This window comes from Sebastes umbrosus, chromosome 3 (assembly GCF_015220745.1).
Source record: "Sebastes umbrosus isolate fSebUmb1 chromosome 3, fSebUmb1.pri, whole genome shotgun sequence".
NCBI lineage: Eukaryota > Metazoa > Chordata > Actinopteri > Perciformes > Sebastidae > Sebastes > Sebastes umbrosus.
The window spans coordinates 1,060,871-1,080,673 of record NC_051271.1 but is presented as its reverse complement, the minus strand read 5'-3'; the positions used below and the strand labels follow the sequence as shown (position 1 = coordinate 1,080,673).

General features: G+C 38.1%; 3 protein-coding genes across 4 annotated transcripts in view; 1 reads left to right on the top strand and 2 right to left on the bottom strand.

The window, feature by feature from the left end:
* Positions 1 to 19,803, top strand: part of LOC119484981 (NACHT, LRR and PYD domains-containing protein 12-like) — a 956,516-nt gene that overhangs the window by 540,593 nt on the left and 396,120 nt on the right. The gene's annotated exons all lie outside the window — the stretch shown is intronic.
* cdc6 (cell division cycle 6 homolog (S. cerevisiae)) lies at positions 2,192 to 12,635 on the bottom strand. The gene is made up of 12 exons (XM_037764245.1): positions 12,478 to 12,635; positions 10,590 to 10,932; positions 9,142 to 9,408; positions 7,706 to 7,905; positions 6,473 to 6,621; positions 5,909 to 6,015; positions 5,253 to 5,392; positions 5,062 to 5,162; positions 4,501 to 4,568; positions 4,233 to 4,408; positions 3,213 to 3,353; positions 2,192 to 2,532 (listed from the first exon to the last, which is right to left on the bottom strand). The coding sequence occupies exons 2-12, from the start codon at positions 10,918 to 10,920 to the stop codon at positions 2,440 to 2,442; spliced, it is 1,773 nt and encodes a 590-aa protein (XP_037620173.1). The 5' UTR covers positions 10,921 to 10,932; positions 12,478 to 12,635; the 3' UTR covers positions 2,192 to 2,439.
* LOC119485026 (myelin-oligodendrocyte glycoprotein-like) lies at positions 13,259 to 18,988 on the bottom strand. 2 transcript variants are annotated; one of them, XM_037764299.1, is made up of 5 exons: positions 18,801 to 18,988; positions 16,536 to 16,883; positions 15,472 to 15,564; positions 15,161 to 15,271; positions 13,259 to 14,895 (listed from the first exon to the last, which is right to left on the bottom strand). In XM_037764299.1, the coding sequence occupies exons 1-5, from the start codon at positions 18,922 to 18,924 to the stop codon at positions 14,738 to 14,740; spliced, it is 834 nt and encodes a 277-aa protein (XP_037620227.1). In that variant the 5' UTR covers positions 18,925 to 18,988; the 3' UTR covers positions 13,259 to 14,737. The 2 variants fall into 2 exon arrangements, with proteins under 2 accessions (XP_037620227.1, XP_037620228.1); XM_037764300.1 differs by having other exon boundaries at positions 15,472 to 15,561; positions 18,801 to 18,986.

Sequence of the window (19,803 nt, the reverse complement as noted above, 5' to 3'; positions counted from 1 at the left end):
ATTATCTCAGTTAAATGATGAGTTTTTTACGGCGGCATCAAATGAAAATATTCCAGATGTCTTGTGCATCGTTTTTAAACACATTCAGAACGACACATCTTCTTCGGCATCTTCTGAAACTTTGGCAGCTAAAAATAGAATTTAAAATTAGTAGTAAATTAAGAGTTGTGTGAGTTTGCAGTGCGGAGACGGTTCAGGTCTTCAGAGGGGCTGAAGGGGTTAAAGGATCACCTGATCACAGCTTTATGAATCCAGAAAGTGAAATGTTTCTAAAACCAATAAATATTTTATCATTCGGAAATATAAAATCTAAAGAAAATAAATGTTGCTTTCTAAACGTAAACACAGATATAATACTCGTGTGTTTTTAAAATAAGTAATACGATGATGTTTCTTTAAATAAAATCCCTTTAAGAGAATAAACAAAGTTCTGATTCTCAGAAATCATCTCAGGTAGAAAGAAGTCGACGTTAAACTGAACTCGTTCAAACTTTTCAATATTTTCAGAACCGTTGCGTCGTTTCTTTTTATTATTTTGGGACCTGATGAGTCGATTTTTGAGAGTCCGAACGTTTCAGACAATCACCGGGAAATATTTGAACTTTAAGATAAAAAAAAGGTAAATATAATATATATATTTATATATATTATATGTGAGGAGTTTGTGAAATGCACTGTTGGAGAAAGTGACTTTTATTTGCTTATTATTATTATTATTATTATTATTATTATTATCATACGTTTGAATATTTAATCTTATTTTATCTCCAAACCACGTTTACATTTTTGGTCACTGTATTTGTATTTGAAAACATGCACAATTATATATATTTACATCCACTTTGCTGTGAATAAATCATATTTGAATAAAATCTGATTTGAATATTCATATTTGTTTCTGAAATTATTGGAATATGGAATAAAATCCCAGTTTTATCTACATCATCATTTATTTTATATTTTTTATTAATTTATTTTATTATATTATTTTTTATTATAGTTATATATTTTCAAATTAAAAGTCCTTCAGTGGTGGAAGAAGTATTCAGTTCCTTTACATAAATAACAGCAGTCATACCGCGCTGTAGAAATACTCTGTTACAAGTCAAAGTACTGAAATCAAATGATTACTTGAGTAAAAGTACCAGCATCAAAATAAACTTAAAGTACCAGAAGTAATCATTATGCAGAATCAATATATAATATATTATTGGATTATAATTATTGATCCATTAGCTAATCTATAATAATAAATCATTATTTGTTTTGTATTTATTATTTATAATCTGAATCTGTAAAGGAACGGAATAAAACGAGTCAGAAGCACAAGTTTTCTCTTTGAGAAGTATAAAGTTACTTAAAATGGAAATAACTCAAGTACCTCAAAATGATACTGAAGTGCAGTACTTGAGTAAATGTACTTAGTTACTTTCCACGACTGAAATCCATAAACTGGTTTTAACGAACACTAATCGATCCGTTCAGTCGGGTTCTGGAAGATGACTGACGATGCATTCAGGGGTTCACAGAGAAATCAGAGATTTAAGAGCTGCGATATCTCGGAGATGAAGCGTCTCGGTTCTGCAGGCTGGAGGATGAAAACCCTTTAATCCAGTCAGAGCGGCTGTTCAGACGGGTCAACGGGTTTTAAAAGAACAGCTCGGATACGACGGATGATTTATTATTTTAATTATAAATACAAATTCTGTTAATTTTTAAGATTTGTTTTTACCAAGTTACTGGTGTATGATTTATTATTTTAACAATAAATAAATATTTAATTTGTATAAATAAAATTAAAAAAAATATTTATTTGTTACATTTTATTTTACAAAGTTTCACCGTCATTAAATCAACACTAAACTATGGTATATTTAAAGGAGCAGTCTGTAGCAAAACGTACAATAATTCCCTCTGAGATGTGGTGGAGGAGAAGTAGAATTAAAGTAAAATTTAAATACTCAAACAAAATACAAGTACTTCCAAATTGTACTTAAGTACAATACTTGAGTAAATGTTAGAGCGAGGACACGGCGGTGCTGTAAAGGTGAATGTTGGTCAGAATCTCAGTCCTGAGATGAAACACGTATTAAAATGATGCATCAACAGAAGGATGTGCTTAAAGGAATAAACTAGCAGCTGGTGTTCGGTTGTTTTTCTGCACGGCGGCGAAATCAACAAGAGAGTCGGATTAAAACATCTGTACATTTGTTTATTTACAGCATTAAAAAATGGAAACGTTTCAAATCCAAAGTGAAACTAAACGCTGTAATTTCATAACTGACCTGAGTTCAGACATTTATCAACAAACTCAAAAATCAGTATGAAAGAAAACAAATAAAGTTTTCATTTTAAAAAAACTACAAATTCTCAGCAAAAACGAGAATTAAAAAAAATAATAAAATAATTGGAAACAATTGATAAAAGGTCAGAGTGAGATCAGGAGGGGAGTCCTGCAGCGAGGATGCTTCCCAGCAGCGTTCGATCCTTCAGAGCGTTTTCAACGTCCTTCTCTTCGATCTTTAGAAACACCTTCAGGAAGAAACAAACGTCTCAGATTACATTATTATCATTATTATTATTATATTATTATTATTATTATTACTACTTCCTGATTTACAGGTAAAACGTTCACTGTGTCGCTGGAAATGTTGAGAAGAGCGATATCACATCTTTAACTGATTTAATTATTACGATTAGGGGTGTGCATTCCGAGCAAAAATACGTCAGGGATAATGTACAGCGAGCCGTCGGAGTTTATTTCATAACAATGACCTGCTAGCTGTTCATTATCCCGATTATTACACGGCTACTAACTGAAGAAATCAATACTTTGACACAAAAATGGTCCTCCAGAGTCCGACATCAGAGCTGCGCCCATAGCAACGGTCGGTTATACGTAGCAACGGTCGGTTATACGTAGCAACGGTCTGTTATACGTAGCAACGGTCTGTTATACGTAGCAACGGTCTGTTATACGTAGGTCTGTTATACGTAGCAACGGTCTGTTATTGTTGTGAAAGAGACAGAGTGATGCCCCGACACAAAGAGGAGGGGTCTCTCATCGCCCTGGAGATAGTTATCTCAAGCGTCTTGAGATAACTTCTGTTGTGATTTGACGCTATACAAAAATAAATTGAATTGAATAGAGAGATAGAGAGATATATACATATGTGTGTGTGTGTGTGTGTGTGTGTGTGTGTGAGGTGTACCTTAGTGAGTCGAGCCTCTTTGGCTTTCTTCAGAGAGAAGATTCCTCGACTCTCCAGCAGGCTGCAGAGAGACAAACACTCTCCCTGAGCGACGGCAGAAACCTGCCGCCGGGCGCACAGACGGCTGTAAACCTCATGGAGCTGAAACAGGAAACACACAGTTCACTCTGTTAAACACGATGACGACGACGTGCACGTTTAGAAACAGCAGTAATCATTCACAGTCCGGCTGAGCTTCAGAGACTCCTGCTGGAGAAAGCTCTGAGATCACGGAGAGACATTCACTGACAGAATGAGCAGGTTTTTATCGTTATCGTTAGCTTTACTGCTAACTAACAACTTCTATTCCAACTCCTTTATACAAACTGGAAGAGAAGATAGAGGTGCACGAGTTATTATTTTGTTTTAATAAATACAAATTCTGTTAATTTTGAAGATGTTTTACCAAGTTACTGATATACGATTTATTATTTTGTTTTAATAAATACAAATTCTGTTACTTGTTAAGATCTTTTAAAAAGTTGCTGATGTAGAATTTATTATTTTAATAATAAATAAAAATTCTGTTAATTTAGAAGTTTTTTTTCCAAGATAAATAAATAAAATAAATAAAGATTATGTTATTTTTGAAGATATTTAACCAAGTTACTGATTTATGATTTATTATTTTAATAATAAATAAAAAATACAATTTGTATAAATAGAATTAAAAAAAAAATTTATTTGTTACATTTTGTTTTACAAAGTTAGGAAAGTTATGTTTAAGTCAATCCTGATGATGTTGTTAATATAACAGAATGATCCCAGTCACAGTTTCTGCTAGCTGTACATTATCCCTTACATATTACCTATATATCTATATTGTGTGTTCTTTAAGTATCAGGATGAATTGTAAAATCTAGAGGGGAGGTTTCACTATATCTATATCTATATCTATATATAAATATAAATATCTAAACACTTTGCTTTCCTTTGTGCTAATAAACTAAACACAGAAACATAAACCAGTTGATGACTCACCTTTCCGAGGACGATCTCTTTGCTCTTTCCGTTGCGTGTGAGCAGCAGCAGGCAGCAGACCAGCAGCTTCTGCTGCAGCGGGAAACTCTCTCCGTCGCCGCCGCACTGAGACGCCATTCGGTCACCGTAAACCTCCGACAGCACTCGAGCCACCTGAGGAAGGCTGACCCGCGACGCTGCACCAACACGAAGACAAGAAGCGTTGGAGTTAGTGTTCATGTTTCTCGCGCTAGCAGCTCGTTACGACCAGCGAACGGAGGACGCTCACCTTTAGTTTCAGCTTCTGGATCCGACGCCTTCTTCCTCTCATCGGACTCCACGACCTCCACGGCTCTCCTGGAAATAAACACAACGAGAAAATCAGTCTGACGTCCAACTAATTCAACTCTGCTGCGGTTAGAGATGAACTCACGAAGAACGAAGGAAAAAACAATCACCCAAAATTAATGTTTTATCAAGAAGCTCCACGTTAATCCGGATTAATCACAATAAAATTATGTCAATATAAGCTTTCGGTTCATCTGATTTATCAACATTTAATCTAAAATTAGAGCTGCAGCGATTAATCGATTAGTTATCAACTATTAAATTAATCACCAACTATTTTGAGTTGTGGACAAAACGAGACATTTGAGGACGTCATCTTGAGCTTTGGGAAACACTGATCAACAATTTTCACCATTTTATAGATCAAACAACTAATAACAGACGATAATCAACAGATTAATCGACTGAAAATATAAACTGTTAGTTGCAGTCCTATCCTATTAGTATATGTACTAATAAACTACACGAGAAACAACTCGGAGGTTGAACTTGATTTTGGTACCTGCAGATGTCCAGAGCTTTCCTGGCGTCTCCCGACACCGCCGACACTTTTCTGGCACAAAACTGAACCGCCGAGGCGTCCAGGATCCCTTCAGCCGACGCCTGAGACAATCAAAACAATAATTAATACTTAATACTATCCCACTTATTGTTTCACTTGATTCCAGATGTTTGATTTCAGGCTGCGTTTACCTGAGAGAGCCGGTCCTGGACGATGGCGGCAAGCTCCTGCCGGCTGTAGGGAGGGAAGTGTAACAGCAGGGGGCGACAGTGAGGGCGAGCCTGCAGCCGGGGCAGGATGCGGTCGGTCAGATCCAGAGCGTTGGCGATACCTAAAAATAACCACAAAACATCGTCGTCAAATAAATACATTTTATTTATTTATTTATACAAATTTAATTTTTATTTATTATTAAAATAATTCATACACCAGTAACTTAGTAAAACATCTTCAAAATTAACAGAATTTTTATTTATTATTAAAATAATAAATCATAAATCCGTAACTTGGTAAAAAATCTTCAAAATTAACAGAATTTGTAATCATTAAAATAATAAACCACTAACTTGGTAAAAAAAGAAATCGTCACCGTCACTGGATTTTGTGCCGTTTTGTTGTCTACTATTATTATTATTGTTAATCTTCAGACCATGATCGCTACCGACACATTCAAATTTATTATAACGTGGATGTGAACTAGATATGTGTGTTTATTATTTATATACATTTTATTCAATATGTATTATTGTTTTTACATGTTTTTATGTTTTTTTTATTTTCTAATAATGTCTCTTTATTACTTTGAAATCACTATATATATTGTTATTGGGGGGGGTGAAGTTCTTACCGACGAGACAGAGGCGAGACTCGGGCAGGTACGGCCACTCAAAGATGGTGTAGAGGACGTCCTGAGCTTTACTGTCCAGCTGGTCCATCTCATCCAGAACCAGCAGCCTGATGAGCAAACACAAACACAGTCTCATTTAGTGCTGGAACTTTCTTGGAAAAAAGTAATTCAGCATGAAAAAGAGTTCTTCCAATACCAGAATCTGTAATGCGTCTGATATTGTCCTTAAATATCGGCGAGTCTGCCGCTCTACGCACCGATCCCAGAAAAAAATCAACTTGTTGAACCAGAAATCTGTTCTTCTTCTTCTGAAGTCTGAACCAGCGGTTATTAATTATTATTATTATTATTCAAAAGTACAAATTTAAAGTTGTACAAAAGTAAATGATTTTAGCCAGAATTGATTCTTCATTTGAAAGAAAAAGTTTTAAGACGACTAATCAGAAGCACACAGAGCTGCGTATTAACATATTCCAGAAGCTGAATACTCCATCAGTAACCGCCTGCTGCACATGTCAGACTCTCCGGTTCCTCGGTAACCCCGAGAACCTCGTCGTTACTCACACAGCGGGCCCCGGCGCCGACAGGAACCTCTGCAGTCCGTTCTGCCCGCCGGGCGCTCTCAGCCTGTCGGCCAGCAGCCGGAAGATGGCGTGGGAGCTCCGCAGACTCATACAGTTCACCAACACCGTCTGTACCGCCGACAGCTCCGCCTGACGGACCAGAAGACAACAGTTATACAACAACAATAAATAACAGGACCAGAACTTTCTCTTCACAAAGAGCGAAGAACACGAGACGTGTAACCGACAGGACTCTTCACTCTGGATCAGTCAGTTATTCATATTAAACATCTGGTCTATTAAATCAATAAACACACGGTGACGTCTTCAAATGTCCTGATTTCTCCTCTCTGTTTATGGAGGACAGAACATGCCAAAATCCAAAATAAATGAATAAATAAATGACATGATAAATTAATAAATATGTATAGAGAAATAAATAAGTACGGGGGAATAAATTCAGGGGTGAAATGCAAAAGGGAATATCAAGCAGAAATAAATAAAATGCATAAATACATTTAAAAATAACTATAAAATAAATAAATTTAAAAAGTAATACAAATAAATACATAAATAAATAAAAGGGAAAATTAAGGAAAATAAAGGGTGAATAATAATAATAATAATAATAATAATAATAATAAAGGGTGAAATGCAAAGGGAACATCATGCATAAATAAATAAATGCATAAATACGTACATTTAAAAATAAATATAAAATGAATAAATAATAAATAAATTTAATTCATTTTATACAGTGAGGTCAATGAAATGTCTCCTATGGGGACTAACATCATCACACATGAATCCAGTTGGGCTCATTGGATCCACCAGAGTCTCAGCTTTACAGTGAGACACATTTTATGGACTTCAGAGACTGTTTAGGGATGTAGAAATATTCAGACACACCATTTTAGAATAGGAGACAATAACACATTTATACTGCATGTGATTATCATAAAGTGGGCATGTCTGTAAAGGGGAGACTCGTGGGTACCCATAGAACCCATTTACATTCACACATCTGGAGGTCAGAGGTCAAGGGATCGACAACATTTAACCCAACTTTGGAGCGTTATTTAACCTCCTTCCTGACATGGTAGCATGACCTGGTTGGTACCGATGGATTCATCAGGTTCTCTAGTTTCAGATGATATCTGTATCTTATGGATGTGAACCTACTAGAGCGTAGGAAAGACAGTAAAGTCAGTCGTCTCGGGGGGGGTTACGGTACCTTCATCTCCTGCAGCACACAGTTGAGGCAGGCCGTCTTGCCGGTGCCCGGAGCTCCAGAGATGTAGAGGCTGCCGGGGAGGCGCCGCAGGGCCTTCTCCTCCAGGAAGGATCGAATGGACGCCCGCTCTGCCTCCCGGGACAGGAGCCGCTCGGGGACGGCGGTGTGGAGCGCCTGCTTCACGCTCAGAAACCTCGACTCTGGAGGAGAAACACGGAGATGGTCAGACGGTGAACAATTCTGATCTGAGATCGTTGTGGCGGAGTTAGAGAATAAGACCAATAACAGCCAGAGGTACGGAGGACGAAACCTGCCAACATCTAAAATATAGAAATGTATAAAGAAAAGAACACAGAAATAAATAGAGGGTGAAATGCAAAGGGAATATCGTGCATAAATAAATAAATTAAAATGCATAAATAAATTTAAAAATAAATATTAAATAAATTTAAAATAGATTAATTAATTAATAAAAATAAATACATAAATAAAAAAAAAAGGAAAATTAAACAGAAATAAATTGATGTCACATTTTATAAATTAATAAAAGGGTTAAAATAATTATGGTTACAATTATTTCTAAAAATATTTTTGTCCTCCATACAGAGGCTTTAATTATCCCGTTTTTGACTTCATATATTATTTGGACTATACAACACTTTTTCACTACTTGTTGAGTTTGTCCCAGCTGTTATTTCCATTTATGTATAAGTACGTTTAGAGAGACTCATAAAACCGGAGCCAGATTTCTTGTATGTATTTACTTAATAAATCTGATTCTGATGATTCAACGTCAGAAAATGTTAATCCCAGTAGCCCAGAAGCCGAGGGGACGTCTTCAGGTGTCTTCAGGTGTCTTATTCAGTTTAGAACCACATAAAGCAGCTAATCCTCACATTACACTCATTTTCTAACGATTGATTAATGAAGTCGGTTTCAGCTCTACATTTAAGCTTCTGTGGACACAAAAATAAAAATGAGGGAAACAGACATTTGAATTAATATTTTAACAGATTTTTTATCACTAAAATAGAAAAGAAAACACAAGTCTGCAGTTTGGAAACCGTTTAGTCACATGAAATCAAAAATAAATCAAGATATTTATTAAAAAGGAGCAAATGTTCCAGTATGAATCAGAGCTTTGGACATTTTTTAAAGGCAAAAATGCCAAAAAGATTCTCTGGTTTGAACTCCTCAAGTGAATATTGGCTGGTTTTCTTAATTTCCTGTGATATCAAACTGAATATATATTTGGGTTTTGTGCAACAAAACGAGACGTTTGAACGAGTCGATTCAGGCTCTGGGAACCGGACATCAAACTGTTATTCAGTTAATTAATGGAGAAAACAGCAGCTGGATTAATCAAGAACTAAAATAATAACGAGCTTGAACCCAAAACTAAAAGTGATCTCTCCCAACACATTAAAGCTTCTTACTTTCTGCAAAGAGCCGAGCGACCGGCGGCTTCCTCTCTGAGTTTTGGCGGGCCGGGCTTCCAGCGGGCGTTTCCTGTCGCCTCGGAGACGATGCGGTGGCGGGGGAGAGCGGCTGCCGTGGCGACGAGGACGGGACCAGCCGTCGGCGAGCCGAGACGGGCGAGTTCTCGTCGAAGCAGAGCTTTCTGGGCGAAGCCGGCGTGGGCTTGCTCTGCTTCGGCGGCGAACCCAGCAGGGTGGCGCCAAGGTTACATCCGTTGTCGTCACCTGGAGGGAATAAAATACACAAATGATTCATTTTTTAGGTGAAGTTCCCGTCTTTGACCATCAATTAATAAAATAAACTCTTTCAAAACCAGACTGAGAACGAACGTCGCTCATAAAAATAAAAAACAGAAGTGTTTCTAGTTTCATATTTCTGTCTTCACTCTCGCCGTGTTCTGGCGTCTATTGTTCTGTTACTCTTCCTGATGTTTTAGATTGTTGCCGTGGTAACGTTTCAGTGTCGGTATCCAGATATTTAGGCAGGGTATCGCATCGAAGTCAGAACTTTGGTATCGTGTCTAGGGATGTCACCAGAACCGATACTTCGGTACCAAGTCGATGCCCAAAATTGTAATAAAGTGACGGTACTCTTTTTTTACAGTACCGGAGGTACTGTACGATACCTGTAACGGTCGTTGGTAGGGGTGTGATGGAAAATGTTCCAACCGGTTAATAAACTTGTGACAACACCGGTGTTACCGATTACACCGGACATGTTACAAGAAAAGATGACGGTCAACATGTGCAGAGCGCTGACTCTGATCTCTACCGTCGGGTGGCGGTGTGTCTGGCCTCTCCGGTAGAGCTTTTGCTGCGGGGCTCCGCTGCGGGGGTCTACCTGGCGCCGCTGCTCCGTGCAAACCGGCAGTGACAGCTCCATCCACCTCGCGGCGATTACCTCATTAACGTTCTGGTTCCCTTATGGCATTGAGATTAAACGTGAAATATTGCCAAATAGGTGCGTTTGCTTTTCACTTCGACAACAAATCCTCTGCTCCTGCTACTCTGAGCTGACGGACCGGATGCATTCACGGTCAGTATGTAGCGTCCGTCGTCTGACTATCGATTGATAACATGCCTCTGATACGCCAAAATGAGCAAATGGGTCAATTCCTTTTATTTATTACTTAAAGACTACATGCCTCTTTTTTTTGTAATGTTCAAATGTTTTAATAAAAGAGTGCGTGTTGAATTACAGTTCATGGGATTCATTGTTGTTGTTTTTTGTTTTTTTTACACCGTGGTATCGAATTGGTATCGGGAATCGTGGAAATTCACTGGTATTGGTATCGACTACTAGATTTCTGGTATCGTGACAACACTACCGACAACGTGTTGTAACCTTCACACAGACGGTTGATTCATCGTGTCGTCTTTCTGTCACGCGAGGAGCCGCCGCTCACCTGTACGTTTTCGGGGGCTGAGTGGAAGTCGTGTCTGGAGACTCGGGGATGACGGCTGGACCGCAGGGCGTCTGGGTGAGAGGGGAGATGGGGGGGCGACTGGCCTTCTGGGGGAGAGCGGGGTGAGCCGGACAGCGGGACGCCTCGGGGACAGCGGTCCGATCCGGGTCACGGCCGGGGAGAGGTGCCGCCGGGGTCCGGGCTCGGTCGGCGACGGAGCCGGAGACTTTTCCAGCAGCGGCGTCTTGGAGCGCGATGAAACTCTGCAGGATTTGCGGCGAGGGAACGGCAGCGTGGGCTGAGCCTGACCGTGAGAGAGTGTGCCGGGCATCTTGTGTTCAGTCTGAAACAGAAGAGGAGAGATGATCCATCAGTACATAAAGGGAACATCTGGAGGAACGACCTGGAGACTAACCCAGATGTGTGCTCATGTTTACCAGGTATCTCAGCAGATATTTCCTGACTTGAATTTAGAATTTTGTTATATAACTAAGTACCTCAATATTCTACTGTAGTACCTGTCTTCTCACAACACTTCAGTATAGAAATACTCTTACAATTTAAAATCTCTCCCTCTTCCTCCACATCCAGACATTTCATGTCTTTTATTCTACATTAACAAACTGAAGCTGTTTTACATATAAATGAAAGATTAAAGATTCAATTTTCAGTGAATTGAATGAAGCTACAAAATAAAATCAGTATAACTTATATATTAAACATAAAGTATAATTATAAAAGGGTCAATCAGTACTATGAACAGTGACGTGTTTTCAGTTTATAATAATATTATTATAATATAGTTATATTGACATTAAATCATTGGAACAGAGAGCTCAGTGTGTGTTGATGTTATATGATGTTATATGATGTTATATGATGTGTGTTGATGTGTGATGATGTTAGATGATGTGTGTTGATGTTAGATGATGTGTGTTGATGTGTGATGATGTTAGATGATGTTAGATGATGTTATATGATGTTAGATGATGTGTGTTGATGTTAGATGATGTGTGATGATGTTATATGATGTTATATGATGTTATATGATGTGTGTTGATGTGTGATGATGTTAGATGATGTGTGTTGATGTGTGTTGATGTTAGATGATGTGTGTTGATGTGTGATGATGTTAGATGATGTTATATGATGTTAGATGATGTTAGATGATGTTATATGATGTTAGATGATGTTATATGATGTTATATGATGTGTGTTGATGTGTGATGATGTTAGATGATGTGTGTTGATGTGTGTTGATGTTAGATGATGTGTGTTGATGTGTGATGATGTTAGATGATGTTAGATGATGTTATATGATGTTAGATGATGTGTGTTGATGTTAGATGATGTGTGATGATGTTAGATGATGTTAGATGATGTTAGATGATGTTAGATGATGTTAGATGATGTTATATGATGTGTGTTGATGTGTGATGATGTTAGATGATGTGTGTTGATGTGTGTTGATGTTAGATGATGTGTGTTGATGTGTGATGATGTTAGATGATGTTATATGATGTTATATGATGTTAGATGATGTGTGTTGATGTTAGATGATGTGTGATGATGTGTGATGATGTTAGATGATGTTAGATGATGTTATATGACTCCAGACAGACAGCAGAGCTCTAAACAGCCTTTACATCAACAAAAACACAGATAATGACATTAATATGACTGTAGTTTGATCTAAAACATATTGTATTACCATTAGAACTGTTCTTAAAGAGAATACATGACGTGTAAATGAAGTTATTAGTGTTAATTTAGTCGTTAAACTAGAGAACAGATTCTGAGTAGAAGCAGAGGAATTCTCTTCCGGTTCCAGTTAACACGAATAATTCACGTTTTATCGCTTAAATTAAAGAGTTAATGACGGATTTACCTCTTTATAAAGTTGTGAGAAGTCTTCCCAGCGGACAGCAGAGTGTTGTCTCTCGTCCTGGAGTCCTTTGAGTGTCTCTGAGTGTCTCTCTCTGTCCGTCTTCTGTCGCACACTGACATCAAACTAGCGCCAAAATCACATCAAGCGCCTCCCGGATCAGCCGCTGCGCTCTGATTGGCCCGCTGCTGGTCACGGGACCAGATCCTCCGCTGCTCATTGGCTCAGCGTTACAGGATGTTACGTCAGTGTTACGTGACGCCGGGCAGGATATGTGGCGGGAGATTCAATAGAACGCTGTTTGGCGGAATATAATTTTCGCGGGAACTTCAGTGTTGTTTTGTTACATCAGACTTTTAGCGCCAGAATCCAGTTAGAATATCTCTGTTTCTACTAAATAACTCACTCTCTGTGTTACTGATGATCTCTTTATTTAAAGGTAACATTAAATAAACTCACTGACACATTTACACCATCAGTCATTTACTTAAAGTACTAATACCACTCTGTGGAAGTAGGTTAAAGTCCTGCACTCTAAAGATAAAGTACTCCTTGTGTCTGTGTTTTACTATAATATCTGATGTTTCTGCATTAATATGCTGGAGATGATTAAGGTTGTGCTAATCTTAACTCCTTTATATAACTTTATTTTAGTTTAATCTTCAGCGATGCATCATATTCTATAAGATAAATCACATGTTTGTAGCATCAAAAGTCAACTTTTCATGGTGTCTTCATCCTTCTGTTAGTTAGTGCTACTTCTGTTAGACCAGGGACAACAGTGTGGAAATGTAATTATTTTTTATTTATACAACATTGAGATATATGAAAGACATACAGTATGAAAATGAAAAAATAAATACAACTACAAAATACATTAAAATGGCATTAGAGTATGTATTTAACTTATTGTAAAAGTGCATTAAAAAAGAGCTACCAAAATTGGCTGAAAAACATCTGAAACAAAGCTTTTTTTACTTTCTTAAAAATCCTTTTTTGCAGTGTATAAACATGATACACTAAAAGGTTATAACTTCAATGGTTTAATTTTCCACGGTAAACCATAAAATAACACAGCGTATTTTTCCTCACACAACTTACATTAAATTGCAAATCAGACTTCATAATAGTGCACTTTTAACACCGTTACACAGACCATCTAATCTGCTTAAGGTCTCAACCACTCGAGGGGTTGATATTAATGGTCCCAACATTCAAGTATTTAGGAATCATTATTGATTAGAACTTCAAATCACACATTGAAAACCTGGTTTCCAAACTGAAAATTAAATCGGATTCTTTTTTTAGAAACAAATCCTGTTTCTCCCTCCAGACGAGCAAACTTTTGATTTCAGCAACTTTCTGACCTTTATTGGATGATGTGCTCCGTTTGAAGGAACCTGACCAGTGCCTAAAACAGCTGGATGCTGGTCACCATTGTGCTTTATGCTTTATTACTGGCTGTGGACATCTGGTTCACCTCTGTACCCCGTATGCTGCTAAAGGAACATCTCTGGATGTCCGCAGACTTTCACATTGGTCGGCTCTTATATATAAATCGCTCCTTGGTCTGGTTCCTTCCTATCTGTGTACGTACATGTGCACAAACCACAATCAATATGACCTGAGCTCTCATAATGTTCTACAGATGTTGGTCCCAGAGGTTAGAACAATCTCAATGAGTTTTTACCTGGTTAAATAAAGGAGATATATATATATATATATATATATATATCGACTTAAGGCTTGCAGGTAACCCATTCCATGTAACTGCTGCTGAATAAACGAGTCCTTCCCCATACAGCTTTATGGCACAAAACCGGTGGTGCTCCCTCTAGAGAGATAACTGTGGACATCACGAACCACCCAGACGGTCTTATTCTATATATATTATTCTCTATAGTGAACGCTCTACGCACCATAAACAATTGATTTCTTTGGCTCAATTCAGTGAAAGCTATCGCTGTATTAAAGCTACAGAAGGCAACAAGTGTTTGGCATCATTGGGCAAAAATTCCCATAATACCCTTTCAGCATGTTGTAATTCAAGTGTTCTGAGAGAAAACTCGACGTCTGCTCCTCCTCATGGCTCTGTCTTCAGGCTTTAAAAAATATATGCTCTGTGGCTCAGAGGTAGAGCGGGTCGTCCAGCGAATGGAAGGGCGCTGTTCGATAGCACCCGAGGTATTTGGTGGGCAGGCCTTTTTAAAAAATAAAATCTATTTTTCTTAATACTTATAAATGTGCTGGAAGAGAACCGAATTCACACAGCTGAGCATCTCTCCGTCATCTGTTCTTGCACGCCGTTTTCTCTGCGGCCATCCTGGTTATTATCGGCGGCTGATGAGGTCATCAGATGGTTCAATACATGGCCGTTTGCTTCTTCGTCTCTCCGTCCTCTGGGCCTCTGACAACATTTCTCTAAGAGGACACAGAAAGCAGCTTTTAGCAAAGTTGATGTTTACTGGTTAGGTAGAGTACACATACATACACAACCAGTCAAACGTTTGGATCAGTTGTTATAATCATGTTTTTACAGCTAGCTAGTTTTGTCCTCAACGGGTCACCAGATGAAGGAGGTCTGATGGGGAGATGGTTTTAAACTGAGAAATGGCTCTAATATAAGATGATATAGTTAAATTACACCAATGAATAAAATGCTGTAGAGCAGAAGTTTGTAACTTACTGATCACTCCGAGTTTCACCAGGAGAAGAAGAAGAAGAAGAAGAAGAAGAAGAAGAAGAGCACCACCAATAACACTGGGAAGGGCAATTTTCCAGACAGCCACCGTTGGACCTGCAGGAATATCAGACAGAGGTGAGGTGAGAAGAAGGACAGGCTTAAAGGTGATGTGGGTTTTTTTCAACATAATGTGATTATTAATTCTGATAATTCATCTATAATGTACAGCTGGTGATTAAAACAAACACATTTACACACAACTCCCACAGTCAGAGGATCTTGTATTCAGGATAAAGTGAATCAAAGACATTTACCACGATCTCCTGACTCGGTCACGTCTTCCACTGGGGGTCTAGTTGTGATGGAATCAAATCTCTTTGACTCTTTCGGTTGGTCAGTGGGTTCTGCTGGAAAAAAACATCTTCTCAGTACTCTTAAAACACAGAATAATCAGACGAAGCAGGCTATGTGCTTAACTCTGCCTGTGTCCAGAGAGGTTAAATGTTAAAATACACACACATCGTAAAAACAAAGAGATTAATGTGAAAATATTAGGGCTGTCAATTACAATATCTAATCGCATGATTGTCCGTAGTTAATCACGATTAATCACACATTTTTTTATTTGTTCTAAATGAACCTTAAAGGGAGATTAGTCCAGTATTTAATCCTCTTATCAACATGGGAGTGGACAAATATGCTGCTTTATGTAAATGTATGTATATATTTACTATTGTAAATCAATGAACACAAAACAATGACAGATATTGTCCAGAAACCCTCACAGGTACTGCATTTAACATAAAACAATATGCTCCAATCATAACATGGCAAACTGCAGCCCAACAGGCAACACCAGCTGTCAGTGTGTCAGTGTGCCGACTTGACTATGACTTGACCCAAACTGCATGTGATGATCATAAAGAGGGCAAGTTTAGTATGACCTGGTTGGTACCGATGGATTCATCAGGTTCTCTAGTTTCAGACCAGTATCTTCACTCTAGCTTTAAAACTGAGCCGCTATGACCTAAAAATCACAAGTTGTGTTAAAGAAGTTAGTGGCGTTAAAACCAGTTTGTGTTAACATGTTATTATCACGTTAACTTTGACGGCCCTAGAGGAAACACATTTAAAAATTCAGCAGCAGCTCCACCAGACAGTCGATCAACATTAAACATCTTCTGCAGCCACGTATAGATATCTATTTTTACAATCTATAATGAGCATCTTTAGGTGCAAGAAAATCTAGATATAAAGATCGGACTAAGTAATTATTCAGTATTAAAGACTCAAGTCAGGGTCAGGGCCAAAACGTTTTTAGTATGTGAATTAAAGTGAATTAAAGTGAATTAAAGTGAATTAAAGTGAGCATGCTTACCAATGTTGAGGTAAATGTTAGATTCGGTGTTCAGCTTAGGAATGTAGAATCTGTAAGTTCCATTGTCAGACACATTTACTGAAGAGATCCCCACTGTGATGATTCCTCCGGCCAGGTCTTCATGGTCCAGAGTTGTCCTGTTTCTGTATTCAGACATCTGGGGATCAAGATAGTCCCGTCCATGTCGATAGGAGAGGACGACATTGTCCTGGTCTTGGAGGTCAGGTCTCCTCACATCCACTGTACGATCAGTCAAGTCTAGCAGGGGATCCAGATGACATTGTAGAATGACTCTAGCTCCTTCTGTCGCCTGGATCGGCTCAGTCGGGCAGATGAGACTCCGTTCTCCTGGAGAAACAAACACAGCTTGAACACTCATGACAGGACGGACATCTCTTCAAACATTTAAACACTCACAGTCCATGTTTTCATTTCTCAACTCAGTGGTGCAACAATTCCTATAATGTTACGTCCTCGCCACTTCTAGCAGGACGTAAAGGGTTCTGACTCATGTAGACCACCACGTCCAACTTGCAGACACTCCTTGGTCAGCGATCTCAAAGATGAGGCTCGTATTGTGAGTGAGAAGAAGTTTATTATATATAAAATACAAATAAACAAAAATATATCCATATGCTATGATGTGCTATCGAAACCTGACCAAATCCACAGACTGTAGACTGTATTTCAGTTATCTTCAGCGGATTTGTTTCCCTCGGATTCTCCTCGACCCAAATAGTTCTGACTCGGACCAGTGTTGCCAGAGACTCAAGATTTAACAATTTGTACATTCTAAAGCTGAACCAGGTTGATGACAAACATCAAGAGTGAGTGGAAAATTCACAAGTGAATTCGGACCAGTGTTACAAGTGTTTTTTGAGAGAAAACAAGTAACCGAGTCAATAGAAACCAAACCAGCCCAAAAGCATCGAGCTCACCTCCATACCACAATATATATATATGAGAGAGAGAGAGAGAGAGAGAGAGAGAGAGAGAGAGAGAGGAGACCACTTCATCACTTTATATATGTATGAATTTATTTTGGATTGCATGAATTTCATTGCATTTTTGCGTCCATTTTTAGTTTGAAACTTTACATTTTTTCTTGTCAAATAAACTTAAAGAAGAATTCAAATTTACAAACAACATGGCTCATAGATCATTGCATTCAAGTAAAAGGACAAGATGCATACAGAACAAGAACAGATAAAATATGTAAAATTATACATGAAAATAATAATAAATTAAGGGCTGTACCTGTAATTCATATTAATAATAATAACAATAATAATAAATTAAATTAAGGGCTATAGGGCTGTACATGTTATTCATATTCTTCTATTATTATAAGAAGTTTCAATGCATTTCTTTTTTAAATGACTTTAAGGGCTTTTATGTAAGAAACTCAGAATGAAACCCATTAAACCAGGTTTCACTTTCATATACTTGGATTTGTGCAAATACAATTTTCCAAGAATGAGAATGTTATTCACCAGAAAGTCCTCTTTGTTATTGTCCATAAACTCCATAAACTCCATAAACAATGTCCTTCAGAGAGAAGTTTCCCGGATGAGAAACTGTTGGAGAAGCCAGTCATGTGTCAGAAGCCATAAAGCTCCAGAATACAGACAATGACCAAATAAATGACCAGTAGTTTCAGTATCATCACAAAATACACAGTTATTGATTTCAATTCCAAATCGTTGACGCAACAAATCACTGGATGTTAAATGTTGTCCGTGTGAGTAGCATGTCCTGTTAGCGCTCCGCAGTTCTCCTGCTAACAGATGCTAATGCTATCGCTAGCAAAACTTAGCAAACAGTTTTCCACCATGACAAAGAAATGAAACTGGTGAGCTCGTGATGGAGAGTCTGTACACGATACGCTGCTAAGCAACGGCGATGTTAACGCTACTGTCGGCATCTAGAAGCTAACAGAAGCTAACAAGCTAACAAGCTAACACCTTCTGAAACGTGAACTGAAATGTCCTCGCTTCTCACAACGTCATCAAACACGTCACAACTTTCAGAAAGTTTCCACTTTTCTTATGAACACGGTGAACACCATCCCTTTTGAAGGTAACTTTGACTATAGAAGCATCCGGAAAGAAACTCCGATGCTTTTTAACAACATGGCGTCCTCACTTCAACACTCTTTGCTTTAAAGTTAAACTAGACATTTTTAGCCCACAACGTTTTCAACAATGTTATAAACATTAACTAACAACATTATAACAATGTTATAAACATAAAAAACCTTCTTACCCGGTAACTTTGAGGTTAAACTAGACCCGTCCGATGGGCTCAGGTGAACGGCGTCACTTAACTGTCCGGGAACGGAACACAGACAGGTTGATATTAGTAATATCTCCGCCGACGAAACAGCCATGGTGACGGTATTAACTTAACAGCCTGTAATCTGTATTCTAACAGGCTGAGGAGTCGGTAGAGAGAGTCCGCTGGTCAGAGCATCAGAACAGTAAGTTCCTGCTGTCAAGTCGTCTTCCCGGGTCTGTGGCTCAATACTCCACAGCAGGCGTCACAGAGAAGTGGTGAACATCATCTGAAAGCTGAGAACCTGGAGATTAATTTCAGATGCAGCTCAGCACTGAGGGTCAAGTTGTTCTAGTCATTAATCAGAAATAAACATGAATTAGTTAATTCATTAAAATTAATAGTAAAAGTGTATCAGGGTTTAGATCATTATAACAGAAGCATCTGATGGTAATCCCCATGTTCTATTATGTCTCATAAGTTGTTGCAGCAGTTTTTGACATCTGACAGCTGATAATTTGATAAACAGATTGACTCTGTTGTTAAAACGAGTTTTTTCCAGCTTCGTCTTCTGGCTAAAGTAAAGCTCTTCCTCAATCAGCACCATCTTGAGAAGGCAGTTCACGCCTTTATTTGCTGGAGACTTGATTATTGTCTACCTCAGTTCTCATCCCGCATTATATTCCATATCTGACATTTCTTATTATCTATATCTCCTTTATTTTATCATCCAGCACTATATCACTTTCTGCACTATATTCACATCTGTAATAGTTCTGTATCTCAGCTGTTACTCTGCACAATATTCACATCTGTAATAGTTTCTTCATCTCCTGGTATTTTTATATCTGGTATATTTTTTATACTTTGTACTTTGTACTACTAACTTGTGTCTTTTTACTAATATGTTTTGCACTATGGAACTGTGATGCTGGAAACTTGAATTTCCCTCGAGGTCAATAAAGTTACTCTATCTATCCATCCATCCGTCCAT

What these genes read in the sequence shown, in the direction of transcription:
- LOC119485026 (XM_037764299.1), bottom strand. Translation starts at nt 18,924, where the DNA reads ATGGCTGTTTCGTCGGCGGAGATATTACTAATATCAACCTGTCTGTGT. An exon ending in TTTAACCTCAAAGTTACCGG is followed by an intron (nt 16,884 to 18,800) that starts GTAAGAAGGTTT and finishes TTGTTTCTCCAG; the next exon opens with GAGAACGGAGTCTCATCTGC. An exon ending in GGTGAAACTCGGAGTGATCA is followed by an intron (nt 14,896 to 15,160) that starts GTAAGTTACAAA and finishes GTGTCCTCTTAG; the next exon opens with AGAAATGTTGTCAGAGGCCC.
- cdc6 (XM_037764245.1), bottom strand. Translation starts at nt 10,920, where the DNA reads ATGCCCGGCACACTCTCTCACGGTCAGGCTCAGCCCACGCTGCCGTTC. An exon ending in GTGTGCTGCAGGAGATGAAG is followed by an intron (nt 6,622 to 7,705) that starts GTACCGTAACCC and finishes CTGGTCCGTCAG; the next exon opens with GCGGAGCTGTCGGCGGTACA. An exon ending in TCCAGGACCGGCTCTCTCAG is followed by an intron (nt 5,163 to 5,252) that starts GTAAACGCAGCC and finishes TGATTGTCTCAG; the next exon opens with GCGTCGGCTGAAGGGATCCT.